Source organism: Canis lupus, chromosome 6 (assembly GCF_048164855.1).
Source record: "Canis lupus baileyi chromosome 6, mCanLup2.hap1, whole genome shotgun sequence".
In the NCBI taxonomy this organism is placed as follows: domain Eukaryota; kingdom Metazoa; phylum Chordata; class Mammalia; order Carnivora; family Canidae; genus Canis; species Canis lupus.
The window spans coordinates 33,720,356-33,741,762 of record NC_132843.1 but is presented as its reverse complement, the minus strand read 5'-3'; the positions used below and the strand labels follow the sequence as shown (position 1 = coordinate 33,741,762).

Sequence of the window (21,407 nt, the reverse complement as noted above, 5' to 3'; positions counted from 1 at the left end):
TGAAGCATCTATTGTATCATGAAGGACTGACTATAAAAACTGATAGAAATTGATAATGTTTTAAAAAGAAAGTCCTGGAATCCAGAGTCATTTAAGGCATTAAAAGGGAACTTTCAGATAGGAAGAAGGGAGCTATAATGGGGCAAGAGAAAATAATCCATACACTCCAATGTCTTTCTTGGTAAGGTAAGCAGCTAACTAGTGTAGGAGAGGAAACATCTCTTCCTCTAGCCATCTTAGGTCCCCGAGTTGGAGCCCTGTAAGTTGGACTCACAACAGATTCATAAGAGAAAGTGTATACATTTATTTAAGTTTTACATGGCATTGGAGTCTTCACAAGGAAATGAAGACCTGAAGAAGTGGGTAAGCCTAATTATTTTTATAGGTTGGAGGAAGAGTGGAAAGTTACAAAAAAATGTGATAGGACAAAAAGATACGACCTAAGGGTGATAAATGGGGGAGCTGTAGGTGGGGGGACTTATTAAGGCCAGTTTGTTTTGATTCTCTCAGCATCCCTCCTTCTTCAACTCTTTTCCTCTAAGTATAGGAGGACAGCCTTCACATGAGGGCCTTATGACCTGCTTCAAGGGAGACTGAGAATCTTTCCTATACCTGCTGTTTCTCACATTCCTTCACTTTAATATTCAATATGCCACCATGCCATATTTTGGGGTAGTGTGTCCTGAACCTCATTAGCGGCCTATGACTTAGTCTTCAGAGTAGTACACAATTCCTAGAAATAAGATGGAGGTTCATCAAACAAAGAAAAATTCTTAGCAAATATGAAAATATTATAATACTATAAATCACAGGTATTTTATGCTTTGGGAATCTTCTTCCAAAGCTATGAAAGAAAAGCCTTCAGTCCCAAGATGTATAATGTCTATCAGTTACTAACATGATGAAATGCCAGGAAATGCTTTGACTGCAGGATCAAGGTGTCAAGACAGAGTAAATTCTTACTGTGGCAAATAATAAGAATATTCAGATATAGACTAGATATTAACATCTATTACAACTTCCATGGCAAACCAAATATATTCTAAAATCTGAGCACTTTAAGAGTTTCTGGTTACCATTACCCATTCACATGAATCAGACTCCAATAATTGTCTCCATTAATTATTATACTCTAAGAATAGAGTTAGGGAGAAAGATATATTTACCTATGTTAGTACATGTGTATACAGCATCAATAGTATTGAATTTACTTAAAGAGATGAAGTTTATCCTAAATGATAAAATACTTGGGAAATGACTGGTGAAAATGTCTATTTTTCTTCTTTGTTTCATTGAGTACAAAATAATCCGTCAGAATAGAGCAAAAAGGATTGACTGGTAATATTGAGTTTTAATATCCATCACTTCTTTTTGTGTCCCATCAATCATCCTTGAAAATCAGTCAGTGAAGATAAATAGAATTTTTAATGTCCTAGAAAGCACCATTTCTCTCTGTTGTCAGATACTTTATGGGGAGAAGAAGAAAAGGGGAAGGGAAGGGAAGTACTCCATGGAAGAGGAAACCCTCAAGGAAATGGAGAACTGCAAGGTTGCCTCTCCCATTCATTTCCCTGGTTTAGTGCCATTCCCCCAACCACATGGTGTCTTTCTTTCTCTTTCTTTCTTTCTTTCTTTCTTTCTTTCTTTCTTTCTTTCTTTCTTTCTTTCTTTCTTTTCTTTCTTCTTTCTCTCTTCTTCTTTCTTCTTTTTTTCTTTCTTTCTTTTTCTTTTTCTTTTCTTTTTTTCTTTTTTCTTTTCTTTTCTTTTCTTTTCTTTTCTTTTCTTTTCTTTTCTTTTCTTTTCTTTTCTTTTCTTTCTTTTTTTCTTTTCTTTCTTTCTTCCTTATATAGGTACCATCCTGGGCATGTGGGGCTTGACTCATGACCTTGAGATCAAAACATGAGCTAAGTTGAAGAGTCAGATGCTTACAAGACTGAGCCACCCAGGTACCCTCAAATGATACCATTTTCTAATCTACTCCTTAACCTCCAGATCTCAAATCTTCCCTCTCAACCGTCTTTATCCTATATCCACAGATGTATGGGCACAGGGAAATATATCAGACCTGCAATACATGTTTTATAACTAAATGAAAATTTAAATTACATTCTCAGATTACCTGTCTGCCTTTGAACTATGATGGCTCTAGTCCAAGAATATAATAATTAGTGGAGAAAACTCAGATCTTGTAGGCATAGGTTTGGCATTCATCTGGGTTACGAGCTTCTTGCATCCTCATATAAATGTGTCAAATTATACTTTTGATTTAGAAGGCACTAAATTCCCATTGCTGAATTCCACTTTCTAAATGCTGATTTTGTAAAAATTTAGAAACTTGGGATCCCTGGGTGGCGCAGCAGTTTAGCACCTGCCTTTGGCCCAGGGCGCGATCCTGGAGACCGGGGATCGAATCCCACGTCGGGCTCCCGGTGCATGGAGCCTGCTTCTCCCTCTGCCTGTGTCTCTGCCTCTCTCTCTCTCTCTGTATGACTATCATAAATAAATTAAAAAAAAATAAAAAAAAAGTATTAAAAAAAAAAAAGAAACTTTAGTAGCCCTAGAAATAACAGGAGAAAAAAAAAAAAAGAAAGAACAGGAGATGAGGAGAACCTTATCATGTTAGAGATGAACAGGAGACCCCCATTCATGTTAGAGAGATATGAATTGGTGAAAAAGAATGGTGGCATCAGAGTCAAGATGACTGCTCTCACCTAATTTCTGAGTCAGTATTCTTTTCAGTCTACCCAACAGTTTAAACTCTTCAGTATTAAAAGCTTCAAAGAAGAAAAGAAAAATCTTTGGATGTCTTTGTAAACTCCATAAAGACCCTCTTATATTGCTATTACTAATACCTCCATATTACCTTGACCTTAAAAGGATCCTATTTATTCCTGTTTGGAGCATTCCAGGTTGAGAGCCACCTCAAGTACTCTACAGGATGGCCTGCCCTCCTTGAGAAATACCTCATGCTATGGCTTTTCATGAGGCTGTTTCTGACCCCTTGACTCAGTGCATTTTAGAAAATGTTTGTGACTGGGAGTTCTAGTGCAAAAATAAGAGAACTATGAACCATTTTCACCTTAGTTTAAATCAGGAGATAATTTTAGACTTATTCACATATTTATCCATTCAAAAATAAAAATATTTCTGACATATCTATGCTATTATTCAGCAAATGGCCCATTCATGAGAGAGCACACATTTTCAGTTAAGAGCGAGGAATTAGGGATCCCTGGGTGGCACAGTGGTTTGGCGCCTGCCTTTGGCCCAGGGCGCGATCCTGGAGACCCGGGATCGAATCTCACGTCAGGCTCCCGGTGCATGGAGCCTGCTTCTCCCTCTGCCTGTGTCTCTGCCTCTCTCTCTCTCTCACTGTGTGCCTATCATAAAAAAAAAAAAAAAAAAAAAAAAAAGTAAGAGCGAGGAATTAGAGGAGCCTCAGTTAAGTGCTGACTTGATTTCAGCTCAGGTCATGATCTCAGGGTCATGAGATCAAGCCTTGTGTGGAGCTCTGAGCTGGGCATAGTCATGCTTGAGATTCTTTCTCTCTCCCTCTTCCCTTCCCTAACCTCTCTCAAAAACCAAGAAAAATGAAACCGAGAGAGAGAGAGAGAGAAAGAGAAAGAGAGGGGAATTAATAAGAAGCAATTAGTACAATGGAAAGCTCTGGCTTTGGGGTGAGTTCTATGGCCCAACCAACTTGATTTCATGATAGATCTGTGACCCTGATCAAGTTAATACAGATGTTAAAACATTTTTGTTATATTATTCCATAAAGGAATTTTGAAGGATTAAGTACTCAACTTGTACACTTTTTAAAAAGATTTTATTTGTGTATTTATGTATTTATTCAGAGCATGCAAGTGGGGGGATGGGCAGATGGAGAGGGAGAGGGAGAGAATCTCAAACAGACTCCAGGCTTAGCATAGAGCTGGACACTGGGCTCCATCTCATGACCCTAAGACCACGACCTGAGCCAAAATCAAGAGTTGGATGCTTAACCAACTGAGCCACCCTGTGCCCTCAACTTGTGTACTTTTAGATTGATATCTAAAAATTTCATCCTAAATTTAAATTTTTTATAGGATATAATTCTCAGCTTACTTTAAGTAATGATGTTTTAAATAATGATATATTTCTAATAAATATATCCATTGAGGCGTAAAAGACATTCTCTTTTTAAAAACTACATGAACAGGGATCCCTGGGTGGCGCAGCGATTTGGCGCCTGCCTTTGGCCCAGGGCGCGATCCTGGAGACCCGGGATCGAGTCCCACATCGGGCTCCCGGTGCATGGAGCCTGCTTCTCCCTCTGCCTGTGTCTCTGCCTCTCTCTCTCTCTCTCTGTGACTATCATGAATAAATAAATAAAATCTTTAAAAAAAAAAAAAAAAAAAAAAAAACTACATGAACAAGTTTTCTAGTAGTTAAAAATGTGACATTGTTCCTATTCTTCCTGGGAATTATATTTCCATTAATTTTTTTCCACAGAGTCCATCCTAATATAACATATTTTTATATCTTAACATAATCCTATAATAATTTTACTTTTTCTATAGTAGTAGTTGTCACCATTAACAGACTGTTGATGTATATGCAAATGTGTGGCATTTTTACTTTTGTATCTCTCTCCAATTTTTTGTATCTCTCTCACCTTCTAGAATGTAAGACCCTAAAGGGCAGAAGTCCATTTTCCTAAATGCTGTGTCTGAAGCACCTGAAAGCAGGATGTGGCACATTATATAAAGCAGTGTCTGGTCCATAAAAAATATTTTCGAATAGAATGAATGAGTATCAGGAAGGGAGCATAGGGAGTTCTAGTGAGGAGGAATGGGTTTTGATTTAAATTCATTGGTGAGAGAGCACCTCCCAAAGGAAGTCACATGTGTTTGATAATCTGAGACAGGCAAACCAAGCAGTTATCTGGGCATAGAACATTTCAGCAAAGGAAATAGCACCAGCAAAGACTTCCCTGGACAGGGTCATGGCTGGAGAGGCTTGAAAAACCCTCAAGAAGTGTATGGCTGGAACATATGACAATGACTCAATAGAAGACAAAATTAGAATAGAGATAACAGAACACGATCCTAAATGGACGGAGAACAAATGATGGTAGTGAGAATAAAATGAAGATGTATTGCTGAATGCTTAATCTGGATGCATTTTTAAATTGTCTTTCTGTCTTCCTCTCATTTTGTAGATAAGAAAAATTACATAGAAAGTTTAAGTAATTTTATTAAGGTACCACAACAAACCAAGAGACAAATGGCAGTATGTCTTAGTGACCAGACCAGATTCCCGTCATCTTCCCTACTCCACTGACAGGCTTCAATATCCCAAAGGGAAAGCATTGACTTGTCAACCTCCATCTCTGTGTAATTAGATTATATCATTCCCCAAAGTTTCAGTTCAGTACTTTCCATAAATATTAAACTCCTTTGGGGGTCAGAAAGCTGAGGAGAGTAATAATAAAGTAGTGTGATTTTATGCAATATTTTAATCTTTTAAAAAATTTGTAGAAAATTACTCCTTTCTATAAATTCCCTTTTTCATAACTGCTAGTCTCTGCCTTGGGGTAAATACCTCTGACATTCCAAGCAAGGTGATATATAATATTGTCAGATTTTTCATGTAGGTAAATTTGATGGTTTAATACTGAATTATGCAAAACAAGAAGCAGTTGATTTAAATTTAACTTTAAAATGAAAGAGTAAATTATTGGAATATCTGAATAATAAAATGGAAATTTAAATAAGGAACATATGCATGAAAAAAGAGGAGTCGAATCAAAATGGGTTTGTTTTTTTAAAAAATGATTATATTTCATCTCTTACCATACTTTTGTATGAACATTGAAGATGCAATTGCCTATTATTTATTGTATGTATTTAATGAATATTTTATAAAGTCTAAGCAATCACTACATTTACATAACATATGTTAATGGGATGACCACTAGTAACAGAAAAGCGTCTTTGATACAAAATCCATCAGGCACTTCCTGATCTGTAGCTTAATATTAAGTTAATGTCCATTTCAATGGTGGGGAGAGGGGAAGTATCTTATTTGCTAGCAAAGGTCATCCGCTAACTGGAATAATCTTAGAAATAAAAATGACAGAGTACAAGTCCACCAAATATTCTTTATTTCTATACCTAATTACTCTTACTAAGATTACAATGGATGACTCAGTGTTTCTAATTTTTAAATGTCTACCTATATGCACTCCACTCTTTCTTTGTATTCATAAAGCCAGTGAAAGACAAACTAATTTAAGAAGTGCTGATGTGCATGAGTGTGACAAACCTCCCATCACTATCTCCTGTCCCAGATTTTTCATGATGACCACAGAATTAAGCTGAAAAATAAAACAAAACAAAACAAAACACCTTTACCCATCATTTCAGAAATACTCCTAGCTAGAGAATTAATTTTAAAATGTACAAAGTTATACGTAGATTTCCACCATGTAGACTGCTTCAACTTGTAAGAAGTGAAACAGGTGTGGATTTTTTTTTTTTTTTTTTGATAATTCCTTGAGGTGTTCACCTTTAAAGATGTTTTATTTTTAAAAAATGTAGAAACATCTTTCATGGAAATTAGAAAGAAAAATAGTAACATTAAGACCTTAGTTTTTCAGGAAATGATTGATTATTCTTTGCGGGGGTGAAAAGGGTGACATTTTATTTTTCTTCATTTGACATTTTCACATTTCCTTCTGATGATCTTTTACTCCATATACTACAGATTACTATGTGTTCAACAAAATCCATTTCCTTTCCTTCCTGAAATACGTCTAAGCCTCATGGCCCCATAAGTATAATGAATTGATCTTTGACAAGGAAGTAAAGGCAATATAATGGAGCAAAGATAGGCTCTTTAATAAACAGTGCTGAAAAAAGTGGAGATTCACATACAAAAAAAATGATTCTTGACATAGACCTTATACAGATCAAAAATTAACTCAAAATAAATCATAGACATAAATGTAGAATAAAAACCTATAAAATCCTAGAGGATAACATAAGAGAAAACAGAAGACCTTGGGTATGGCAATGTCTTTTGAGATTCAATATCTTGGCATAAGGCAGAAAAAAAATAAGAAGCTGGGCTTTATTAAAATTAAAAATTTCTGGGCACCTAGGTGGCTCAGCGGTCGAGCATCTGCTTTTGGATCAGATTGTGTTCCTGGGGCCTGGGATAGAGTCCCACATCAGGCTTCCCATAGGGAGCCTGCTTCTCCCTCTGCCTATGTCTCTGCCTCTGAATGAATAAAATCTTTAAAAAAACTAAAAACTTCTCTTCTCCTAAAGACAATATCAAAAGAATTAGTTATAGACTAGGAGAAACTCTTTTCAAAAGACACATCTGATAAAAGACTTATGCAGGAACATCTGGGTGGTTCAATCAGTTAAACATCTGACTCTTAATTTTCGCTCAGGTCACGATCTCAGGGCCATGTGTTTGAGCCCTGCATGGACTATATGCTGGGTGTAGAGCCTGCTTAAGATTCTCTCTCCCTCTCCCTCTGCCCCTCCTTCCCACCCTTACTTGTGTGTTCTCTCTCTCTCTAAAGAAAAAAAAAAAAAAAAGAAGGAAGGAAGGAAGGAAGAAAGGGACATTCAAAATATACAACGAACTCATAAAACCTACAATAAGCAAACAAACAGCATGACTTAAAAATGGCTAAAGACTTTAGCAGACACCTTGCTGAAGAAAAAAATCTACACGGCAATTAAGCATATAAAAATGTGTGCCACATGATATGTCATCAGGGAAATATGAATTAAAACAACAAAGCACCATTCTATACCAACTAGAATGGTCAAAATCAAGACTATTGACAATACCAAATGTTGGCAAAGATATGGAGCTAAAGTTCAAATAAAGAAACTTCCATTCATTTCTGCTGGAAATGCAAAGTGGTACAGGCACTTTGGAGGACAGTTTGGCAGTTTCTTAGAAAACTAAAACATATTTGATATAAACATATCTAGCAATCATATTTCTTGGTATCTATCCAAAGGAATTGAAAACTTAGAACCATAGGGCACCTGGGTGGCTCAGTGGTTGGCATCTGCCTTTGGCTCAGGGAATGATCTTGGGGTCCTGGGATCAGGTCCCACATCGGGCTCCCTGCAGGGACCATGCTTCTCCCTCTGCCTATGTCTCTGCCTCTCTCTCTGTCTCTCATGAATACATAAATAAAATATTCAAAAAAAGAAAAAAGAAAACTTATAGCCACAAAAAAACCTGCAAATGATATTTATAATAGCCTTGTTCATAATTACCAAAATTTGGAAGCAATGAAGATGTCCTTCAATAGGTGAATAAATAAGTAAACTGTGGTATATCCAGACAGTGGAATATTATGTGGTGCTAAAACAAAATGAGCTATCAAGCCATGCAAAAACATGGAGGAACATAAGAATAGGTAGGTGTGAATAACTAAACTTGCCTATTAAAAGAAAACAATTTCCAAATTGCCTCTTGAACAATATCCAACACTATGTAGTATACAGTAAACCCACCTAAAATGAAATTATTTAAAAGCAAAATAATTGGCAAAGATAAAGTAGGCAAATTAGAAACAAAGCAGTAATTATAATATTGGTATCAGACAAAAAAGACAAAAATAATTACATGAGATGAGGAAAGACACTTTTTAAATAATAAAAGCCACAAACCACAGCAAAGATATTACTGGTAACAATACTTATACACCAAATAAGACTATAATTATCTATAATTCATGAACATATACATCATTCTCAGCACAAAGAGCAGTGGACAAAATATAAGAATATGAAACAGTTAAAAATAATAAAGTAAATCTTATTGATATATGTATCAAATACTACTTTCTTATCAATATATTTTGCTTTATTAAACACATTAATTATATTTTAAGGCCCCCCAAATATTAGTAAGTTACATAAAGTGCAGTTATTAGAAGTAATACTCTCTGATCACAAGGCAATAAAACTGAAATTAAAAATAAAATTAAAAAATCTCCACCAGCTGGAAATTGAAAAGAGCTTCCTACTTATCAACTCATACATGAAAGGAAAAATACAAGTAGAAATCATAAATTTCTGAAGAAGAATATAGAACTATATAGAAGATAGAAAGTAGAGATCAGAGGATAATTCATATCTACAATAAGTTTATCAACAAAATTTAAAAGAATAAAAATAAATGAATGAGTTAATGAAAAAAGTAAACCAAAGAAATAATAAAACAACCAGGGAAATAATACAGACAAAAGCAACAAAGGAAATAAAAGAAAATCCACGGATATTATTATTAATCATAGTAATCATAATGAAACAAGCATTAAAATCTTTTGAAAACAATCTACAAAATAGACAAACTGAAAACTACTTTAAACAAAGAAATAATGGATACAGGAAAAAAATTATAAGGAGGAAACTGTACTAATAAAAAGGAAATTGAAAACATCACAAGGCACACTTCTTTGAAAAGACTGAAAATCTAAATGGAAAAGTTGTTGGAATAATAGTTTCCTAAAACTGTGCCCAGCAGAGTTAGAAAACTTGAATAGATAAATATGCACAGAATAAGCAGAGAAAGGTTACCAAGGAACTACTTCTATGAAAAAGACAACTGGCCTGGATGGTTTCATAGGTTCTACTAAACTTTCAAAAGCCATATGGTTCCAATGCTATATTGTTTCAGAGCATAGAAAATGAATGAAAATCTCCCAAATTATTTTATAAGGGAAACATAGGATTGATACTAATCCAGGTGAAGATAACCCAACAAAGAAAACAAACATTACTTATGGATAGGAACTTGAAAATCCTAAATAACGTATTAGTATATTCTAATACCACATTAAGGAAAATAAGGCATTGTGACAAAATAGATTCAATCCTGGATGCAAATTTGGCTTAATATATGGATGGCTATTAAAATAAGTCATCAAAAAATGTTATCCATTAATGGTTTTCAGGAGAAAAATCATGTGATTATCTACATTATACTGAAAAAAATCTTTGAAGAAGTACAACTCTGATTCCTTATTGATTTCAAAAAAGCAGAAATCAATTACTACTTCCATAATATGATGAAATATGTAATATATCACAATACTAATGCCAGTATTTTACTGTGAAAATAAAAGTTGTTCCCACTGAGATCAAGAAAAAAGTCAAAATGATCATTGTCTGCACTGCTATTTAATTCTTTCCTGGATAGATGAATTAACCAATGAATATTAACAAGATAAATTATGAAACAAGAAGTGGAAGCTGTTTCTATTTGTATATATATATATGATAGAAACTCCTAAAATGTATGATAAAAATAGCTCAAATAATAAAATCCTTTAGGAAAGTAGAGAGTTTAAAATTAGCATATACAAATCAATAACCTTCATAAAAATAAATATAACTACCCCAATGGCTCTCTTTGATACAGAGATTCTGTGGTCCAATGCCAGTATTTATCTAATTCATACACACAAGTCTATATTGATCAAGGGTTCTAAGATACCTAAAGGGATACAACCGATTTTTGTGCTTGCTTCCCATCATCCCATCCCATTTCCTCCTTAGCATTCTTATTTCTGGCTGATGTACACAGCCTACAGCTGAGTTCAGTAATACTATCTCTGAGACAACTGCTAAATGTACACTGGCAATGATTTTGACTCTGAGTGAATCTCTGAATACAATAAACCTCTTTATATTGTCCAGAGTTTCAGTACTTTGTAGAATATTTCTTAACTATTTCAAATACATACTTATATACAAAAAAACTCACAACAAGCCTGTCTTATTATTGAAAGACTTTTTTTTTTTTTTTTTTTTTTTTTGGTAATCCCTGAAAAATGTTCTGACTCTATTGATGCAGCAACTTTTCTAAAGTGTATGGAAAATATGAGATTGTTCCTCTTCAAAATTTTCCAAAGTGACTCATAATCTTTTACAGAACAACAAAGTCATACAGAATAACTCTAGGATAATATTTGTGAAATTTATTTCTGGTAATATATTGCCCTCCTTTCCTAAGTCTTTCTGAACATATAATTTTTTCATGATTTCCAGGTGTATTTTTTGTCAACTGATCCATCAACCTGGTTCACACTCAAGTTTAGGAATTTTGTATACTACTCCTCAAGGGATACTTAAACAAACAAACAAACAAACAAACAAACAAACAAAAAACCAACAAAACAAAACAAAACAAAATACAGCCACTGGGTGGCTCAGTAGTATCTGCCTTTGACTCAGGGTGATCCTGGAGTCCTGGGATCAAGTCCCATGTTCGGCTCCCCACAGGGAGCCTGCTTCTCCTTCTCTCTATGTCTCTGTCTCTCTCTTTGTGTCTCTCATGAATAAATGGATAAAATCCTTAAAAATAAACCAAAATGCATAATAAGAAATGGGTATCTACACTGAATATTAGGAATGCCTGAGAGGTAGATGTGAGGTTGGGGTTTTTAGAAGCTCTTAAATCACAATATTTATAGATGTCCTCTTTTTAACCAAAAGATTGACTGCTGAAATTTATTATTCGCTAGGACAATATCTCTTAATATTGTGTACAGGTGGGCAGCCCGGGTGGCTCAGCGGTTTAGCTCTGCCTTCAGCCCAGTGCGTGATCCTGGAGACCCGGGATCGAGTCCCATGTCAGGCTTCCTGCATGGAGCCTGCTTCTCCCTCTGCCTGTGTCTCTGCCTCTCTCTCTCTCTCTCTCTGTGTCTCTCACGAATAAATAAATAAAATCTTAAAAAATATATTGTGTACATGTATGTATAGGATGGCATATTTGGGGAAGGCAGGAAAAACCTTCATTTTCATTAGATACTTAAAAACCAATGTGTTAAGACATTATAAAGCCTTTGTATAAAGATACAATAAAATATCTAAAAAGAAAGGAGGAGCTATTATTGAGTTTCTGCCAGAATAGCTCTTTGGCAAAAGAAAGTAGAATCCCCAGATTTTAAGGATGTAAACCTGTATATTATAAAATAAATAAAATTTAGTCTCCAATACAATCAATAGATATTTAGCAGATTACTTATCTCCGACATTGAATTTGACATGTGTTTAGGCGAGATTTTTTAAAAATTGTTTGTTTTACATATCATCTTCGCAAAGGGAACTGGCTCTTACACATCCCATCAGGCATCCACTTTGTAAAACACAAAAGAAACTTTTACAAATCAATCTTTCTAAAATTATCTTTTGAAGTTCTGGAACAAAGCTCAGCTGGCTCTCTTTTCTTTGGTTCTGTCTCAGTGGTAGGGCAGAGGATTTGAGAATTGAAGGGCTTTTTCAATTATACAAAAAGCAGCAGGTTTCCATGAAAGCACAAACTCCATCATCTAAATATATGCTAGGTATTCTTATAAATAAGTGAAGAAGTAAATCTTTGATTCATTTATTTCTGATACTGGTTTTGTGATTCTCAAGTGTTATATCAAATATATATATATCAGTTTTTAAAATGGTTATATATTCTTTCTTAAATTTGTCCCAAACTTCTTCACCTTTAAAATTCTTTCCAAAAAAAAAAAAATAAAATAAAATAAAATAAAATAAAATTCTTTCCAAGGTTTATAGAAATTAACTTAAACACTAGTTATACACAGTGTTTTCTAATGCTTCTTGGGAACTTTGAGGACTATCATGTACTGGCTCCTGGTTGATGAAGAATTTAAATATGTTGATTGAATAGTATGACACTTGCGTGGAGAAATTATCATATTGCTAAAGAAAAGCAGAGCTGGACACTACAGTGGTGAAAATAGATTTCAACAAAAATTATAATAGGGGAAAAAGAACTCCCTCAGTTAACTGAGGCTCAATACTGAGGCTCAATACTGAAGCTCAATACTGAGGCTCAATACTGGGCTCAATTCCAAATATAGGGACAAGTGGGAATGCATAGCCAAGAAGCAAGTTGGAAATTAGTGAATGGAAAATCAGGGGAGATTCTGGCTGAATAAACTTAATAGGATTCTTGCTGAAGGTCAGCCAAAGCAAACATGGCAGATGGAGATGAAGAACTTGATCAGATATCAAGGGTGACCATTTATCAATGTGGAAAATTCTCTCTAAACTGACTTGGTAGGGTACAGCTAAAACTTAGCAAAGCAGAGATGAGCATGGATGCCTGACAATCATGGCCTGGTTTAGAAGGAGGCTTCAGAGGAGCCTAATGAAGGTTTGGTCAAGGAGAGCCTTTGTTAGTATGATATTAAAATGAAGGAGAAGGTGAAGGCTGTGCTACACTACAGGATAAAGGCATGCTCATGAGTAGAACGTCCTTCCTTCTTTAAGTCTGAGAACACAGAGTAGCTGGGTTTGAGTAGTGGTAGAAGTCAAGCCTGAAGAGATGTAGTGAACCCATGAAGGACCACATTTATTCTTTATCCTAACAGTTGCTTACATATGAATAACTAGATTTTTTTTAAAAAAAAGATGATTCTGGTGTCACTGTGGAAGTTAATGGAAGTTAAAGAAAAGAGCTCCAGAGAAATCAATTTTAAGTCTATGGCAACAGGGATTTAAAATAAAAGATTCTAAACTAGTGTAATATCACAATTAAGACATTTTGAAAGATATTTTAGAGGTAAAATAAAAATTCATGGAAACTATGGAAGATATGAGAGGGGAAATGTCCAAAGACATCTTCAAGATTTTAGCCTAGATAATTGATTATCATAAGGTGGATGATGAGGCTTTTGTCACTTAGTGAATAGGTACATATCTCTTCACTTTAAGTAGAGTGGGTAATCTCCTTTTAGTTCTAAAGTTACTAAGTCTGAGCTGTCTTTGAAATTTAGTTGATTGACTAGCCAAGCCAAAAGTTCATTGTGAGGCTAGGCCTCCAATCTCCGCACTCTAGTTGGGAGTAAACCAGCCAGGCAGTAAGAGATAGAGGATACTGCTCTTTTAAAAACTCACAAAAAAAAAAAAAAATCCAAATTTTCCTTGATATCTACTTAATAAACATGTTGCTTTCAGTTTGTTTACCTGAAATATTTAACTCTTTAAGTCATCTGTAAGAAATGTTAATTTTCATTTCAAAAATTTGCCCTAAACTGTCAAATTAAGAAATACTTTCATATGAAGACTTCCTTTGTCAATGCAAAGACAGGAAGTCAACACTATTAAAGTGTAAACAGAAATTCTTTATCACTGGGTCAGATTCTGTTTCTTTGCATTTCTCAGCAGGTTTAGTCTAGTGCCTTGTGCAGGTTTGCTGAATTTAACTGTCTTCTCTGTTTTAAACATTTGCTGGAGCATGAACACATTGTTAAAAGAAACCAGAGCTGGGTAGTAAAATGGTAAAAATAGATTTTATTCAGGAACTATTGCAATAAGGTTAAAGAGAACTCATTATAGACCTGGACTCAACTGTAAACACAACAAGGAAAAGTGGAGATTTATGAGCAAGGAATGGGGGGACAGGCAATGGTGGATAGATAATTACTAACAGGAGTAGGGGAATTCTTACCAATCAGACTTAAAATGATTCTTGCTGAAGACAGTCCAGGGAGATCAAATATCATGAGTGGGAGTTTCTCACCAACTTGACTTAGGATTCTTGCTATCACTGGGCTATGCAGGTCTAGCAAGGGCAAAGGAAGGAAGAGAACTACTATATACAAGTCTTTTTCCAAGTTTCTTGCTTCATTCAGCATCCTATTTGTCTCCTAATAATGGACATTTACATGAGGAAACTATAATAGAAAAATTATGGATATTTTGTAAAATTATTGATTGGAAAAGAATGTGGAGAATTTGGAGGAAATATCCCCCAAAAGTAATGAAAATTAACAAAAGGACCTAAGTAGCAAAACAACAGTGACAAATAATTTTAATGAAAAAGCTGGCTAAGGATAAAAACTCATATAATCATGTATCTTTAATAACTAACAGAGCCTCAGAGATTATCTCCTTATTTTAAACACGAGGGAGATAACTAAGTCCCAGAATATGTATAGAACCTTTAGTAAAAGGTTCTCAACCAATACCAACTTTTACACCAAGGCAAGCCAAGAAGGATTCTATAGCTACTTTATATTCTCATTATGCCAAGAGCCTTATTTTTACTACAATGTAATTTTTATTAAAATACACTTAAAATTTTGATATATTTATTCCAGAGAAGTATCTGGCATTATTTTCTTTCTAGAAAACATTTTTTCTCCTCTAGAATTTTCTCTATCATTTGGTGGTTCATGTTGCATAATTAAACTAGTCACTCAGAGAAATAAGTCACTTACTAGATCTTATTAAAAGACTGATGAACTACATTGGTGAATAACTTATTGATGAATTGGTGAATTTTTATTAAATTGAATTAATTTTTTTTCAGCAATGACAATGCAGTTTATTAGCCATCAGTTTCCTGATTATCACGACCCCACTATTGGTGAGTATGAGCCTCTTTTCTCTTTTAGACCAAATAAAGACAGTCTAAATAAGTGGCTGACAAATATCGTTGATGTTTATGGAGAATAAGAAATATGTTTACATTATGACCCAGTACGCATACACATAAATATAGAGCTTATAAGCTACCATAATACAAGCTTTGAGAAACAGTATTTGTCCCTACTTCTGACTGTGTACTCTCATATTTTTCATTCTATTCTATTTCTTCCTGATAAATGATGGCTGGAATACATTAAGTTGACTTCAGGATCCACTAATGGATATCTACCTGCATTTGAAAAGCTCTGCTCTGGATAATATAACTGATGTTGATTGTATGCTTATTTGGTCATTTGCTCACTTAGTGTCTGGATCCAGTGTCTGGATCTTCTACTGCAGAATTGGTTAACCATGTTAATGGTGCATTTGGAAAAGACTTTAGATATAGATATAAGTTTGTTCACCAGTCTCATCTGGTAAATGCGGAAACTGAGATCCAAAGAGTCAAAATATTGTTAAAGCCAAAAATCCAGGCATGTTTCATTCTTCCTATCCAATTTTCTTTTTATCATGCTAAGAGCAAAAATACTGCAATTGGGAACAAGTTTTCTTCCTCTCTCAAAGCAGAAAAGATGTTTTTAACATTGCTTTACTCCTGCAAAGAGCTACTCTGCAGGATCAGTTGGAAATTCCCAGAGTCTGCTATAGGACTTGTTGTCTAGAAACATATTACTGTTGAAAACACATCAAATGTTAATTCATGGGAGAAGGAAAACACATAGTTCTGGACCCCTCATGGCTGCTTGGTTGCCTAGATTGTGAGCAATTTAGACTATACACCTCATCCCTTATCCTCTTTATTCCCTTTGTCTGAGTATTTTCTACCATCACTTCCATGGGGTATGATCCTCTAATTCCTATTTTGCTCATCAAGCAATTTTAATTCAAGGTCCTACTGTGTATATAAAATATTATCCTATATGTAATAGGATATAAGGTATCTGCCTGAATACTGCTGTTGAAATGAATAAAATGTACTCATTTTTAAATGTCCCACAATTCAGCAAGACTTCATCAGTTAAACCAATTAGTAAGATTTCAGTGCAGGAAATTTATGCATTGTTAATCAGAAAGCACTTCCTCAAGGAGTTGAGTCTTATTTCTGAAGAGAAAATAATCACTTTGTAAAGTTTTAGAAGCAATCCTCTAAATCCATTTTCTAAATATCTCGCTTCTGGAATGCTGGTGACTTTGCATAACGCACTATGAATTACAGAAGAGGAGAAATCTCTAGTCTGGAAAATTCAACAGTATAATATATCATTTGTGAAATCACAAATTCACTCTGTTGTTCATTACTTTTCATCATCGTTTAAGCTTTCTATGCTTTGGTATTTGAAAAAGCTACCTTTGCTCACCAGCCTCTCCCATCTACAGCTTGAATAGGACAATATATGTGAATAAATTATAAATGGCTCTTTCAAGAGGAAGAAATAAGAAGAATATGATGATGATTTTTTTAGATTTCCATAAAGTACATCCATCATTTGAAATTAAGCTAACTGGACATTCTGCACTAACAGACAGCTAAAATTGTACCTTTATCTGGCTATAAATAAAATAGCTTTAAAGGAAGAAGTTTGAAAGTGGAGACACAGAGCACTTTATTACTATCAATTCGATTTCCCATCATTTTATGTCTTGTCTTTTCTAATGAAAATATTGGTTAATAATTTTCCATTGGTATCCTGTTTGAGGAAGGTAAAAATCCCAATAATTTACTTTTCATCTGCTCAAGCTACATAACTATAACTCAGTCTGGCTGATTTAATGGCCCCTCAAGGGGAAATTCATATTAGTACATTTTGAAATCGTACAAATTAGAGAAGAATATGCCTATTAAGGATACTTATTTCACAATTTATATAGGAAATGAATATTTTTTCAATTCTGTGCAGATTTGTTTGTCATCCTACTGACTGAGGTTTTTGAAGAGCTTTTCTCTGAAATGTTTGAAGGATTTGCATGTTGTTTTTCTTCCTTACATTCATCTTAAAATTATTTTTCTTTCAAATCTACATCAATTCTGAAAATTTAGATTCCCTTTATTAACTGACAAGAATTAGGGATATTATCTGATACCAATGAATGTTGTACCCAAAGGCATAATTGTTTTTCTTAAGTGACAACATTTTCAATCTTAGTAACCAATGCAATGGGTCTAGCATCTGCAAATCCACAGAAGATACCTATGAAAGGGATATTGAAAGGTATTGATTCTATTCTTTCATGAGAAGACTTCACTCAAAAATTAAATTAAGGAACTTAATTTAATTTAATTAGGTGCCAAATATGGATAAATTGAAGCTTTAATTTAATCTTTAAAATGAGTAACTCTAAGCATTAGACATTAAGTATGGTTTGATTTTTTTTCCATAGTAAAGTAATTATGGAATAATAAGAAATGTTTTGACCAAAGTCCTGATGTTCAACCCTTCGTAATAAACACACATTATTTTTTAATTAGTAATAAATCATTAGCAATAACTATTGCATGTAATTTGATCGGCAAAAAATTTAAATGCCTACATTGCCAAGCAATTTGCTTGTCCTCTAGAAATAAAAGATTAATACAGCACAGTTCAAGCCCTTAAGAAATTTTCAACTCAAAAAGAATTCAGACAAATACACAAATATTTATGTTATCTATGAACTTAGTTATTACTATAAAAAAGAAGCAAAGTGCTGAGAGGTTTTGAAAGGATGGGGAGGAAGTTCAGTGACCCCCTCTTAAAGTTGTATTCACTGTGATTTCAGATCACAGTTTCCTATGTTTAAAAGCCAAGAGAGGAGGTGTCTGGGTGGTTCAGTTAGTTAAGTGTCTGCCTTCAGCTGGGGTCCTGAGACAGGGGTCCTGGGATAAAGCCCCACACCAGGCTCCCTGCTGGGTGAGGAGCCTGCTTCTCCCTTCCTGCTCCCCCTACCTGTGCCCTCTTTTTTTCTATCTCTATCAAATAAATAAAATCTTTTAAAAATTCATTAACTAATTAAAAAAAAAAACCCAAGAGATTCCTGCTGTCCATTCTAGAATTCAGGATCCTTTGAGGAGACTTTTCAGAGAAGTCTGAATTTCTCAAAGACTTGAGTTATTTGAGAAAATGACCTAGGATGCTTTGTTTTGCTATGTCCTTTAAATTTTATTGTAACTTACTCAAAATTAAAAATCTTATTGTATGTAATTTTAGTTTAATATCAATCGGATATCAAGTTTTTTTTTTTTTGAAATACAGTACAGTGTTCCTTTCCTCAAAACCAACAATATAAATATCAGGTTCTCATTTGTAGACTGTATATTTAGTTCAAATGATTATTTATTATTTAGTTCAAATGATTATTTAGTTCAAATGATTATTTATTGATATCTTTATATGTTGAGAATTGTTTCTCTTCATGTTTTATTGGTAATCAAATGAAGGCAACTTGTGAGCATAGGAAACCAGGTAACTTTACTTGGAAAATTACATGGGTGGAAACAAGACATAGCATCAAATAGATTGCTCTGAATAAGAGATTTGATACTGGATGGAAAATTTTGAACCATGAAGGATTTGTGTTCCCTCTCAGTTACACAGTATCATAACTTTGATCAAGTCATGTACATAATTAGTAATTATCTCTCACTGTCCTCAAAGAGTAATGTTTTGGCCTCCCTTCTCTGCAAGCCTATAAAATTTTATCACATAGATATTTAGCACCTATTATGTGCCAGGTACTACACTATACATGGATATATAGAGAGAAAAACACAAGTGCTTTCGAAGCACTCCCAGTTAGGTGGAAAAGATAAATTAGCAAACAAGATCATGCAATGAGTTCATGATATAGAAAAACAGAAGATGCAGAAGAGGGCAATGTGGGAACATCTCACCTGACCTGAAGGGGAACAAATATGTGGAGAGAAACTATTCCCCATACTGAGTTTTGAAGATGGATAGAAGTTAGGCAAGTGAAGGAAAGAAGAAAAGACATTCCCAGAAGAACAAAAAATACAGGCACCCAAGTAATATGATACAACATGTGACTGAGTTGGAGCATTTCTGGAATCAGAAGTCCTAAAGATGAAATAATAATGATACAATGTGCAGAGTTGCAAGAGGGTGGGAAAGACTCCAGGTCTTTAAAGATCTGACTAAAGGTTTAAATATCTACAGTCCTGTACTCTTATCTGAGATAAAAAATATATATATATATATTATTGACTTTTACATTTAGATAGCTCTGAGGCAGAAAAGAGTAAACCTCAAATTTAGCTAATAATGGATTATCTTTAATAGACTTTTACTTCTTTTAGGATTATTTATCATAGGAAGCCTCTTTATCCACAGGATTTCATGCCAAAAACCCAACAGAATTCTTGATACCTATCTCAACTTGTCCTATATTAATCACTCAGCAAATTCTGTTGTTGCTACCTCCTAAAAATATCTTGAAACTGTCCCCATCTCTCTGTAACTGCCATTGCCTTCTTATTCTAAGCTACCCCCATTTCCAATTTAGACTAGCTCTTCCAGTTGTTTTTACACGGAGTCCAGGAATATCTTTAAAAACACAAATTTGCTCTTCTTAACATTTTCCAGTGTTGTCAGTTATTATTAGGATGAAGAATAAAATTCTAAGAATAAAGATTCTCATGGTCTTGCTACTGTTGCTTACACACTTGTCACATTCCACCTCCTTTTGGGTTTCAACCAAATCTACCTTATTTTAGATGAACGAACTTCCTAAGCCTCTTTCTGCCTTGAAACATTTATGCATATATTTTAGCCCTAAACGTTCTTTACCTCTCCACTCTCCATATTTGCCTGGGTAGGTCATACACTGGTCCAGTTTCAGCTTAAATATTGCTTCCTTAAGAGTCCTCTTTGATTACCTAGAATAAAAATATGTTCTACTTTCATACATTCATTCAGAACCTTGACTATACCTTAACGTCACTTATCAATATATAACTAAATAACCTTTTAAATTATTTGTTTAATTAAAGTATCATAAGGATAGGAACTTCAATATATTATTCACTAGTGTTTCCCCAGACCTTGTGTTATGCCAGGCATATAGTAGATGCTCAATAAATATTTATTGAATAAAGACTGGATGAATAAATATTTCTAGAAAAGAATTAATCGCTTTTACATTTTGCTACAGTTAACTTTAGAGTCCTAGGGAGTGATTAGACTAATAATTAATCAAAAGTGTGTTAGTGTCTTCCCTAGAAACTCCCTATATATGTTAATGGCTATTTCTTGACCTAAAATGGTTACCAGAAGAAAATTTCTTTGAAAAATTAAAAGCACTATACTAATGTCAATTATAATTTCTTCTGCTTTCTCTTTTTACTATTTCTCCTCTTCTTCTCTATTCAATGTTAATTTATTAACACATATTTGTTGGGTAGCTACCATGATTTGGGCGTTGTATAAGGCATGGTAATGGATGGTACCCAAAAATAAGCAGGAATGCATTCCTCTCTGAGCCTCTCTGCCTAATTTTATTTCATTATCTGTAAGAGTTGATAATTTTTCTTTATCCAGAGTCAAATTATCCTTTTTTCCTCATTGCATTAGGATAACTTGAGGTCATTGTATAAGTACATCAATCACATAATTTGATTAGAAGAAAATTGGTCTTAAGGACCTATCCAATTGTTTCTTTGGGTTGCTTTTTCCTGCAGAAGGAAAACAACTTTCACAACCCAGGAATCAGTTATCACTTTGTTAATCTACCTGTCCAAACATTTATTCAGTTCTTATGGTGTCCAGAAATTCATATGACCAACAGGTTTCCAGCTATACTTACCTATCCTATCTTCAAGGTACATATTCTTTTATAATTGACTCAGCTGTGAATGCTTTTCCTCTTTTAGTGTTTTAGACTTCCAATTTCACTTACAGACCATGCATGAATACTGCATAATGCATTCACCTGAAAGAT

The 21,407-nt window shown here is 34.2% G+C and overlaps 1 protein-coding gene across 9 annotated transcripts in view; it reads left to right on the top strand.

Annotated features, from left to right (window-relative positions):
• The window catches only part of RIT2 (Ras like without CAAX 2), a 468,395-nt gene that overhangs the window by 143,845 nt on the left and 303,143 nt on the right, over positions 1-21,407 (top strand). For all 9 annotated transcript variants that reach the window (XR_012032560.1, XM_072829420.1, XM_072829421.1 and 6 more), the window contains one exon: positions 15,358-15,414. Coding sequence is in view for 8 of the 9 variants with exons in the window: in XM_072829420.1 (XP_072685521.1) it covers positions 15,358-15,414 (57 nt within the window). In the remaining variant the exon portion in view is untranslated. The remainder of the gene's footprint in view (positions 1-15,357; positions 15,415-21,407) is intronic.